The sequence below is a fragment of the Zalophus californianus genome, chromosome 8 (assembly GCF_009762305.2).
Source record: "Zalophus californianus isolate mZalCal1 chromosome 8, mZalCal1.pri.v2, whole genome shotgun sequence".
In the NCBI taxonomy this organism is placed as follows: domain Eukaryota; kingdom Metazoa; phylum Chordata; class Mammalia; order Carnivora; family Otariidae; genus Zalophus; species Zalophus californianus.
In genome coordinates, this window is record NC_045602.1 from 33,966,412 (window position 1) to 33,979,444 (window position 13,033).

The 13,033-nt window shown below is 35.0% G+C and overlaps 1 protein-coding gene across 1 annotated transcript in view; it reads left to right on the forward strand.

The window, feature by feature from the left end:
* The first annotated feature begins 7,476 nt into the window (after window positions 1–7,476).
* The window catches only part of LOC113938726 (ceroid-lipofuscinosis neuronal protein 5-like), a 43,319-nt gene continuing 37,762 nt past the window's right edge, over window positions 7,477–13,033 (forward strand). The window contains 1 exon segment of the mRNA XM_035729013.1: window positions 7,477–7,682. Coding sequence (XP_035584906.1) covers window positions 7,477–7,682 — 206 coding nt within the window.

Here is a 13,033-nt window from a genome sequence, read left to right on the forward strand (position 1 = left end):
AGATATTCCAAAATAAGTTAGATGGGATTCCTCACTGGGGAGAAGGGTTGAGCTCAGACTACTGGTCTGAGAATAGATACGTCACATGCTAAAGACAAAAAGTTGTGGCTATCTGAAGTTTCAAATGATATTGTATAGCTGGCAGTGGGAGGGGGTAGAAGTGGGAAATTTTATGAAGTCTGGATAGGATACAGAATCACAGGGATATTCTAAGATCTTGAAGAACCTGAGGAAACTACTGTGTCTTAGAATGGCTGGTCTGGAAATGGTCTTCAGGATATTTGTGGAGATGATGAAGCTGTTTCAGAGAGATGAGATATTGCTATGGTCACCTTGTGTTTCAGGATTGAAGCCCAGGGCCAGAATGAAGGGATGAATAAGAATCAAATTGGACTAAAGTTTTAACAGAATAAATAAAAACACTTAACATGAATATCCAAGATGAAAAAACAGGTAAGAAAGGTGACTTCAATGTTCTGAACTGGAAAATTGATGAAATGGCTGTTATTCTGGAGGCAAACAATTCTTTCAGTTTAGTCTTTTTTTTCCTCCCTTTTTTCTAAAGTAGGCTCCATAAGGAGCCCAAGATGGGGCTTGAACTTACAACCCTGAGATCAAGACCTGAGCAGAGATCAGGAATCAAATGCCCAACCAACTGAGCCACCCAGGCACCTCTCAGTTTAGTCTCTTTTTATTTCAGCTTAAATACAATGGATTATTATTTTTTATTATTTGCACACTTCATTTCCCAATCAGAAAGAAAAGCAGAGAGGAGCCCAGATCAGAAGGCTGACTTCATTTTTCAAATACTTTAATTGATCCAGATTCAAGATTTTTTTTTTTTTTTTTTTGAGAGAGAGAGATAGGGAGCAAGAGTGAGTCAGGGAGGGGGGGGTACAGAGAGAGAGAGAGAGAGAGAGAGAGAGAATTTTAAGCAGGCTTCATGCCCAGCATAGAGCCTGACGTGGGGCTCGATCTCACTGCCCTGAGATCATGACCTGAGCCGAAATCGAGAGTTGGTCGCTTAACCAACTGAGCCACCCAGGCACCTCAGATTCAAGATTTTTAATACATAATTTCCAGTTCCACAAGGAAATTTATTAAGGTAAAGAACAATAAAATTACCATATTTAATGAGTAACTCGCATGGATAATCAAATTAATTATATATATTTTCTCAGAGTTTGAGTTCTACCTCAAATGATAATGGTCAGATGAGAAGAATTTGATAAGCTTCTCAGATGACTGAAACAAAGACAGCAAATGGTTATTCATAAATATTGAGCTATTCACACCAAAACAGACAATGAAATATTCTGGATAGGACTGAAAATCAACTCCAGAGAGGGTGGGGCTTATGGGTAAAAGAGAAAGAACTGTGGGATGCAAATTTGACTCAAGCTTTTTTAAAATAGCTTTAAAATTGATTTTAACATTGATATTAAAGTAAAATACCAGCATTAGTAAGATAAAATAGATTATAAAGAATATGGATCCTGGAATCAGACTGTCTGATTTTGAGTCCTGTAACTCAGTAGGTCTGTGACGCTGGGCAACCTACATAGCTTCTCCAACCTGTTTTCCCTTGTATGAAATGAGCATAATAATTTTACTTTCAGGATATACATGTCATAAATATGAAGGAATTTCCTCCATATAATGCTCTTGATACAAAAGGACTAACACATAGTACATGCTCAATTTTGAAACATTTTTAAAAGAGGGAAGAGAATTCGCCTTTTCAAATTTCTCCATTACATAGAATGATTAACTCTTTCTTTGATAATTTAAATTTCTTGTTTTCTATTTTGTTTTACTTTATATTTTTTAACAACTTGATCAGGATATGATTGACATACAATAAACACCATATATTCAAAATGTATAACATGATCAGTGTTGAAATATGTATATACCTGTAAAATCATTTCCATAATCAAGATATTCAATATATCCATCAACTCCAAGAATTTCTTTGCCCATTTGTAATGCATTCCTCCTTCCTTAGGTCTTCCCCTACAATCCCTAGGCACTGTTGATTTTCTGTCACTACAGATTAATTTGCATTTCATAGAATTTTTAATAATCATGCAATATGTGTATTTATCACGTACTACATTTAAAAAATATATAATGCTTCATGCATAGTACAATAAACATAACATCATGCTACATTTTCTCCACTATTAACCCTTTTCTTGTTGTAGTCAAGTATTTCTAAATATATTCTAAACCCTACAATATAATTTTTGTTTTAAATTGTCAATTATATCTTAAAGGTATTTTAAAAGATAAAAAATTTCTTTTACAAGTAGCTACATTTTTAAAATTTTCATTATTGAAGTGTGGTTGACATGCAATGTTATATTAGTTTCAGGTGTAAAATATAGAGATTTGACAATTCTATATTATTACTCAATGCTCACCATGGTAAGTGTAGTCACCACCTGTCACTGTACATTATCACAATATTATTGACTATATTCTCTATTCTGTACTTTTCATTCCTGAGAGTTATTTATTTTATAACTAAGTTTGTACCTCTTAATCCCCTTCATCTATTTCACCTATTCCCCCATCCCTTTCCCTCTGGCAACCACTGGTTTGTTCTCTTTTTGGCTTTTTGTTTCTTCTGTTTTTTAGATTTCACATATGAATGAAATCATATGGTATTTGTCTTTCTCTATCTGACTTATTTCACTTAGCATTATACCTTACAGGTTCATCCATGTTGTCACAAATGGCAAGATCTCATTCTCTTTATGGCTCAGTAATATCCCATTTTATATATATCACATCTTTTTTATCCATTCATCTACTGATGGACACTGAAGCTGCTTCCATATCTTGGCTATTATAAATAATGCTGCAATAAACATAGGTGTGCATATATCTTTTCCCAAATTAGTGTTTTTGGTTTCTTTGGATAAATATCCAGTAGTGGAATTACTGGGTTGTCTGGTATTTCTTTCTTTCTTTTTTTTTTAGATGTTTTATTTATTTATTTTTTAAAGATTTTATTTTTTATTTATTTGAGAGAGAGAGAGAGTGCAAGTGGGGAGGGGAGGAGGGGGAATCTGAAGCAAACTCTGCACTAAGTGCAGAGCCCAGTGTGGAGCTCGATCCCATGACCGCAAGATCATGATCTGAGCCAAAACCAAGAGTTGGATGCCCAACTGACTGAGCCACCCAGGTGCCCCTGGATTGTCTGGTATTTTTATTTTTAGTTTTTAAGAACCTCCATACTGTTTTCCACAGTGGTTGAACCAAACTGCATTACCACAATGAAGGGGGGAGCATGAGGGTTCCTTTTTCTCCACATCCTCACCAACACTTGTTATTTCTTATCTTTTCGATACTAGCCATTCTGACAGGTGTGAAGTGATAACTCATTGTGGTTTTGATTTGCATTTCCTTGATGATTAGTGACCTTGTGTTATCTTTTTATGTGTCTGCTGGCCATCTGTATGTCTTCTTTGGAAAAATGTCTATTCAGGTCCTCTGCCCATTTCCTAATCAGATTATTTGGTGGGGGCAGGGTTTGGTGTTGAGTTGTATAAGCTCTTTATCTATTTTGGATATTAACCCTTTATCAGATATATCATCTGCAAATATCTTCTCCCATTCAGTATGTTGCCTTTTTGTGTTTTTTTATTGTTTCCTTTGCTGTGCAAAAGCCTTTATTTTGGTGTAGTTTAATAGTTCATTTTTTCTTGTTTCCCTTGTCTGAAGAGACATATCTGTAAATATGTTGCTAAGGCTGATGTCCAAAAGAATACTTCCTATGTTTTCTTTTATGAGTTTTATGTTTTGGATCTCACACTTAGGTCCTTAATCCATTTTGAGTTTATTTTTGGGTATGATGTAAGAAAGTGGACCAGTTACAAGTACCCATATACTTACCATTTCCATTATTCTTCATTTCTTTGTATAACTCCGTATTTCTACCTGGCATCATTTTCCCTCTTCCTAAAAGACTAAAATTTCCTGTGTAGCAGGCCTACTACTACATAGTGGATAAATTCTTTTAGCTTTTACATGTCTGAAAAAAATTTTACACTGTATTTTTAAAAGATACTGTATTAGGGATCCTGGGTGGCACAGTCAGTTAAGCGCCTGACTTTTCGTTTCAGCTCAGGGTTGTGATCTCAGGTCAGGAGATTGGGCCCCGTGTCCAGCAGCACTTTGAGCATAGAGTCTCTCTCCCTCTCTCTCTCTGCCCCTCCTGTTTATGCCCTCTAAATAAATCTTTTAAAAAAGATAGATATGTTTGCTTGGTGCAGATTCCAAGAGACTTTCCTCTTATATTTAAATATGTCACTTCACTGTTATCAGGCTTGTAATGTTTTCAAAATAAGTCTGTTGTCATTGTTTTCTTTATTCCTCTGTACATATTAAATCTTTCTTCTCTGGTTGTTTGTAACACTTTCTGTTTATCATTAGTTTAAGCCATTTGATTATAATGTGCTTTAGTGGTTTTTATTCATGTTTCTTATACTTCATATTTTTTAATTTTCTTGATCTGTGAATTTTCAGTTTTCATTAAGTTTGGAAAACTTTTAGCCTTATTTCTTCAAATATTTATTTTGCTCTCTCCTTCAGAAAATTCACTCACATATTTGGCCACTTGAAGTTGTCTCAACACCTTACTGGTGCTCTATTTATTATTGTTGTTATTATTATTATTATTAATCACTGTGACTATTATTTAGTTTTTGTGTTTTATTTGGCATAAATATATATTTTCTGCTATGTCGTCAAGTTTACTAGTCCCTTTTTCTGCAGTGTCTAATTGTGTATTGATCCAACCACTGTGTTTTTCATATTAAACATTAGATTTCTTAATATTTATAAATTCAATTTTGGTCTTTATCCTATGTTGCAGCTGTCCCCTTAACGGAGTCTTGCTCTTCTCTACCTTCTTGAACATGTCTAATATAGCTATAATAACTCATTTAATGTCCTTGCATACTATGTTATCTATTTCTTATCTGTTTACATTGATTTTTTTTTTCAACATGTCCTGTATTTTCTTGCTTAATCACATGCTTGGTAATTTTTGTTTGGTTGTCAGGTATTGTTAATTTTATTTTGTTTGATGCTGGATACTTCTAATCTTTTTAAATATATTTTTAGAGATGTTATTTACTTATTTGAGAGAGAGAGGGAGAGAGAGCATGGGGGGGAGGGTCAGAGGGAGAGAGACAAGCAGACTCCCCACTGAGCTGGGAGCCAGACACAGGGCTCAATCCCAGGACCCTGAAATCATGACCTGAGCTGAAGGCAGATGCTTAACTGACTGAGCCATCCAGGCACCTACCCCCCTTTTAAATATTCTTTATCTTTGTTCTGAAATGCAGTTAAATTATGTAGAAATTGTTTTATCCTTTGGAGATTTGTTTTTAAGCTTTATTAGGTAGAGCCATAGCAACTTCTCATCTATGCCTAATTTTTTGATCTGGTACAAAGGCACTACTATTCCTTTGGGTTTTCTAATATGTTTTTTAATATGGATATATTTACCAAAACTTGATTAAAAATTTTAAACATACAGAAAAACTAGAAGATGTTTATAGTGAGTAACTATATATCTACCACCTATATTCTATAATTGCCATTTATAACATATAGTTATAAACTATAACATACAGATATATGTATCCCTTTATCCACCTCTCAATCCACCTGAAGTTTACTTTATCTATATTTATCTAGCCACTCCTGCTTTCCTTTGATTAGCTTTTTTATTGTATATCCTTTTCCACCCTTTTAATATCAACCTAGATATACTGTTATATTTGAAGTGAGTTTCTTACAGACAGCACACTATTTAGTCATATTTTTTAATACATCTACTAATCTATGTCCCTTAATTTGTGAATTTACCATTTATATTAAATTTAATTTTTGATATATTAAGTCTGACATTCTATTTTTGGTTTTCTGTCTGTTCTGTTTTTTGTTTTTTTGTTTTCTTTTCCCAGCATTCCTGGAATGAGTTCATTGGAAATTTTTTAAATTTCCAATTTGCTTTTTCTGTAGTATATTTGTGTGCATCTCTTTGTATAATGTTTAGTTTTTGCTCTAGTTAGTCCATTATATATACATAATTTATCTCAATCTATTGGTGTCAACATTTTACCAGTTCAAGTAAAGTGTAAAAACTCCATGTCCTATTACCTTCCTTTGTATATAATCGTCTTAAATATTTCATTTACATATATTGAGAACCACATTAAAGAGTGTTATAAATTTTGCTTCAGTTGTACTCCATAGTTTAGAAAACTCAAGAAAACAAGGAAATTGTATTTTTCCATTGTATTTTTCTATATGTTTGCTCTTTTGATTGTTCTTTCTCACTTTCTGATATTTCAGGACTCTTTTTAACCTACGTGCTTTAGGTTTAGATAAGTTCCTTTAGCCATTCTTTTAAAATAGATAGGATGGTGACATATTCTTTTAGTTTTTCTTCATTTGAGAATATCTTGATCTCCTCTTCATTCCCGAAGGCTGTTCCCTATGGATGAAGAATTTTGATTTGACAGTTCTCTTCTTTCACTACTTGAAAAATGTGGTGCTACTTCATTCTGGCCTCCATGGTTTATTATGAAAACTCTGCTATCATTGTAAAATGTCATGTCTCACTCACTGCTTTATCCCTAGTTTTCCTAAGTTTGACTATGATGTATTTTGGCATTTTTTAAAATACTGTTTGGGATTTGCTCAGTTTCTTGAATCTGTGGTTTAAATCTTTTGACAAGTTTGGGAAATTTTCAGTTATTATTTTTTTAATACCTCTTCATCCCAACCCTCTTTCTCCTCTCCTTCTGGAATTCTGATGATGCAAATGCTAGATCTTTCGTTATGGTTCCACACGTCCCTGAGGTTTTATTTTGTTTTTCCCTCAGTCACTTTTCTGTCCATTGTTCAGATTAATATCTACTGTCCTAAATTCAACTTCACTGATTGTTTCCTTTGTTCCCTCCATTCTGATGTTGAGCATATCCATTGAGGATTGCTTCATTGTTATTGTATTTTTATGTCTAAAATTTCCATTTGGTTCTTCTTTGTGTATTCTATTTCTTTTCTGAGAATTTCTATATCTTTGCTAAAATTCTATTTTTTCTTCATTTGTTTAAAGTATATTCATAATTGCTCACTGAATCAATTTTATAATGGTTGTTTTAAAATCCTTTTCCAATAATTCTAACAGCTATAGGATTTCTTTGATTGCTTTCTCTCATTCAAGTTCAATTATTTTTGGGTTTTGGTATGAGGGGTGATTTTTAAATAAAACCTGGGCATTTCAAGTATTATTTTATGAGACTCTGGGTCTTATTTAGGTATTTGTTTTGGTGTCCTTTCTCTGATGCCACTCCAGTAAGTGAAGAGGATGCCTCCTCACTTCTGCCAGATGGAACAATGGATGGAAATACAGCTTCCCTACTCCATTGACACCCTGGAGCCTATACCCACATGGCCTATACTGACACTGTAAGGAGGAGGCCTTATTCCTGGGTGGTCATGAAAGTTCTGAATCTTCAAAAGACTTCCTCTCATACTACCCCAGCAGGAAGGAGGCATGACGCCTCATTACCACCATGGGAGGTGGAAGTCCAAGCTCCCCATATGGTCTCCACTAACACCATGGAAGAAGGGCCTTGTTCATCACCTGGTGGAAGGTAAATGCCCCAGTCCCTACTGAGTCTTCTCTAACACCACTCTAGTAGAGTGTTGGAGCACCTTGTCATAGCCTGACAATGCTAGAAATCTAGGTTCTTTGCTCAGCCTTTCCTTCTAGGAGTGTAAATGGGGCCACAGTTTTTCTATGGTGTTTATTTGGAGGGGACAGCTATTACCTATTAGTAGACTGCCCCTTTCCTGCTCTTCTAGTTAGAGAGAATAGACTTTTGTTAGGGCTTTGTTTTGTCTGTGCCCATTGGTATTTCTAGGTTGCTGACTTCGCCAACACTCAGCCCAGGACTGATGAGGCAAAAAGAAAGCCTAGGGAACCTAACACATGTCATTCCTTAGATCCTGAGATCTCTAGCTAGTCTGTCTCTTCTTCCCTCACCTGCTTGAAATATGGCTATGAAATTAATGTACAAGGAAGCCAATATGGCTTAATATAGGATGAGAGGCCAAGCTGAGAACTTACATGTCCCAAATATGTAAGTGAGGCCATCTTGGATCTTCTAAACTAACTAATCCTCCAGCTGAATGTAGCTGCATGAACCCAGGTGAATCCGGCAAGGAATCATTCAGTCAACTGAATTATTAGAAATATAACAACTAATGTTAAAAGCCACTAAGTTTTAGGAAGTTTTTTTCTGGAAAGAACTGATACACTGGTCATACTAGAATAACATTCATAAAATTGTGGTCCCTGGTATTCAGAAATTCTACAAGTTTGGGAGGTAGAAAATTGTGGTACCACCAGGTTTATTTGGATATTCTTTATGTTTTTACAGAAATGACAGGACATCGAGGAGAAGCATCATATTTTTAAATGTTATGCGTTTTAATTTTTAGCAAAACTTCATTGCAGTATCTGTTTTGCACAAATATACTGCCTTTCCCATTTGCACAGTAATTCCCATTATCCCATTTGCACAAATATACTGCCTTTCCAAGAACAAGAAGAAAATGAAAGGTCACCAGAAAGAATGTTTTTCTTAGGGTACACTCCTAAGGATAACCTGGGGTCATTTGTGAAGGAGCCAAAAAGGAAAGCCCCATGCTGGGAAATGGACTCTTAGACGCTGTGGGGTTTTCATGCAGGTGAGCATCTTGATCCAAGTATGCTTTGTGCTTGTTTTATCTTTTTTCTTACTTGGAGAAAAAGGAAGAATTTGTTCATCTCTGTGGAGAGTTGGGGGGTATTATCTGTTACAAGCCCTGGAGTTTCATTAGTTCTTACCACAGGAATTGTTACTAAATGAGCTATAGGAATTAATGGCCCTCCAAACGGTCAGAAATTTCATCCCTTTACTAACAGTTAGTAATATAACATAAAGCAATGGCAAATGCCAGTGAAGTGAAGACCATATTGTACAGACTACTAAGTTTTGCTGGCATCTAGGAATGTTATGAATTACTGTAGTAATAGAAGCCAATGTGGCATATGGCACATGGCATATTTTTAAATGTTACACATTTTAATTTTGGGCAAAAGTTCATTGCGGTGCCTGTTTCTTCATTCTCTTTTTTTCCCCCTTGAAAACAGACCCTCTCTCAGTAGTTGAAGAATGCCAATTGTAAGATGTCAATACAATGTTACATTAATTGGCACCCTTTAAAAAATATCTCAATTTAGTTAACAGAGCTAGAGTAGACATTAAAAAGTTATAAAATAGTAGAAGGCTGTGAGTATTTTGTTATATAAATATACATACCAAACACACACATACAGAAACATACATGTGGATATTTCAATGTATTGTATGTGTGTTCCTAGGGATAGAACAATGGCTATTATTTCAGTTATCTTTGGATGCATAAAAACCATGATAAAACTTAATCACTTAAGACAAAAAAAGTTATTTCCTAGGATTCTATGGGTTATCTGAGTGGTTTATCTGATTTGTGCCAGCTTGTCTGATATTTATGGTTATTAGGAGTCTCAGCTAGGGCTGGATGACTTAGGATAGCCTCACTCACACATCTGTTGTTGGCAAACTGGTTAATCTGGGGAGTCTCAGCTGTGATGGCTCATTTCTGCTCCATATGATCTCTTATCCTCCAGTAGGCTGTCATGAACTTCTTCACATTGTGGTCTCTGGATCCAAAAGAGCAGCAAGAAAGGATAAGTCCAATTCTGAAGAATATGTGAGCCTCTGCTTGCATCACTTTTGTCAATGTGCTATTATCAGAGCAAATTACATGGCCAAAGCCTGGTTCAAGAAGTGGGGCAATGGATTCCACCTCTTGAATATGGAGGAGTTGCCAAATATTCTGACAATTTTGCTGGGGACTTTGAGAGCCTATTCATTTTTTTATAGATCTATAATGCTAATCCTACTCTCCTTGCATATGAATACAGACATATCATGATAATAACATTTTGTTTGTTTGTTTCCATTCTGGAAAGGGATTATGCCTTATTCATCTTTGTTGTCTTGGCACAAGTTCCATCCAGTGTTTGGGATAACTTGATTGTTACTTTATGGGTATCTGATGAATAAATAAATATGTAAACAAATGAAGATATGTATGCACAGAAATAATATTTAACTGTAATTAAATGATGATAAGAGTATAATAAAAGATGTAACATATCTCAGATACTTGAGGTCAAATTTGTAACATTTACATTACTTTCAAAAGTACCAAACAAACTTATGATAATCTATCTTAAGAGTCAGCAAACATGTGGCCAGCTGTCTGTTTTTGTTTTTGTTTTTTTTTAAAGATTTTATTTATTTATTTGAGAGAGAGAGAGAGAATGAGAGATAGAAAGCACGAGAGGGAAGAGGGTCAGAGGGAGAAGCTGACTCCCCGCTGAGCAGGAAGCCCGATGTGGGACTCGATCCCGGGACTCCAGGATCATGACCTGAGCCGAAGGCAGTCGCTTAACCTGTTTTTGTTTTTTAATAACCAATGAGATTTTATTTATTTATTTATTTGAAGCATTTTTTAAAAAAAATTAAATTCACTTAGGCAACTTATAGGCTGCCTGTTTTTTTTTTTGTTTGTTTGTTTTAAAGATTTTATTTATTTATTTGACACACAGAGAGAGATAGCGAGAGAGAGAGAGGGAGAGAGCACAAGCAGGGGGAGCGGATATTTGGATCTTTTTATAAAGAAAGTTTTATTGGGACTTTATGAACAGCCACATCCATTCAGATAGGTAGTCCCTATGCCTGCTTTTGTACTACAATGGCAGATTTGAGTAGCTGGTGACAGAGACTCTGTGGTCAGCCATGCAAAAAAAAAGATTTAATAACTGACCTTTGAAGAAAACATTTGCTGACTATTGTAGTATTTGAATATTTGAAACAATGAATTGGTATAGCATTTTCATTGTTATATTTAGTAGAATATCATAGACTATATATATATGTATATATATATATCATTTACATTGACTGTATCATGGGTTAATAAGCATTGTGCTAAGAGCTTTATATACAAATTATAAAATCCAATATTTACAATAACTGTGATTTAGGTATTTTTAAAACACTATTTTTAGCTAGTAAATAGTATAACTAGGAATCCAAATCAGTTCTGTACGTTTCTAAATCTGTGCTCTTAATCTTTATGCTATATTGATAGCTGGTATGTAAAGAATAACAATGTGGAGAACAAAGCTCATTAAATGACTCCCCACAAAAGGAGTCAAGTTTGGATAGGTAAGTGACAATGTGCTAGCATCTTTTCATTCTACAAAAGATATTTTCTGGATACCCAGAAGTGAGATGGTTGGATCATATGGTATTTCTATTTTTAATTTCTTGAGGAATCTCCATTCTCTTTTCCACAGTGGCTATACCAGTTTACAGCCCCACTAACAAGGGTTCTCTTTTCTCCACATCCTAGCCAGCATTTAGTATCTTTTGTATTTTTCATAATGGACATCCTAACAGGTATGAGGTGGTATCTCACTGGCCTGGGTATACACATCCTAAGGAAACAAAACCATCATCTTGAAGACATAACTCCCATGCTTATTGCAGCACTATCTAGAAGAACAAAGATGGAACTAACCTAAGTGTCCACTGGATACTTATGGAAATGTCACACACACACACACACACACACACACACACACACACACACCCTGTGCTATACTATTCAGTCTTAAAAAAGAAGGAAACTGTCATGTGTGACAATGTGGATGAATGTGGAGGTCATTATGCTAAGTGAAATAAGCCAGACAAAAAAAGACAAGTACTTCAGGTTATCACTTATATGTAGAATCTTAAACAAACAAACAAAAGAAAGTTGAACTCATAGAAACAGAAAGTAGGATAGGTGGTTGTCATGAGGTGGGAGAAATAGAGAGGCTGGTAAGGGTACAAACTTTCAGTTGTAAGATGAATAGATCTGAGGATCTAATGTATACTATGTATACAGATGTGTATACTACGGTGACTATACTTGATAACACTGTACTGTATAATTAAAATTTGCTAAGACAGTATAACTTAAGAGTTCTCTCTCTCTCTCTCTCTCTCACACACACACACACACACACACACACACACACACAGAGGTAAGTTGTGAGGTGATGGATGTGTTAAACTTGGGGGAATCCTTTCCCAATGTATGTATCCATCAAATCATCACATACACTTCAAGTATCTTACAATTTCATCTGTCAACTAAACCTCAATAAAGCTGAAAAAGAAGAGAGAGACACATCCTTTTCAACTGAGCGTGGATTTCTAAAGAAATATAAATGAAGTGATGAAAATGGAAGAGGACAGTTATGAAATCAAACCAAGACCTTCTGTGGATATAGAGGTATTACATCCTTACAACAAACCAAAACACTGTGATCAACTGTATTGACCCAAGCAAATATTGAGTGCCCAATTTTCAGTGTTGGCAAAAGTTTTCCTATATGCCTTTCCTGAGTGTCCTGGCATTTTGAGTGAGGAAGGAAGGATGTCTGGGAGGAGTTCTTGCTTATCCAATGAAAGTAACAGATGCATAAGGATTGATCCTCCCCAGAGCAATTTTTATTAAGTTTTAGTAATTGAATCCCCCTTCCTCTAACTGACCATGCCACTTGAAGAAATGAAAAGTTAATTGTCCTAAAAACAGAATGAAAGAAAAAGAGAAGAGAGATCGATTGAATAGACAGAAAACCAGGAAAGTAGGGATAAGTAAATAGATAATTAGAGTGTCAAAATGGCATTAAATAGTCCATGCAACCTTATAATATTCCTGCGTTGATTTTATAGCTACTTAGAAATAAGTGTAGGATAGTTGAAAACACATAAAAGTGAAATGTTTATAAAGGCTGGATTTTCCCTTGTGGACAATCATTTCATTAAAATAAGAGGAAACCAAAAAATTAATTGAT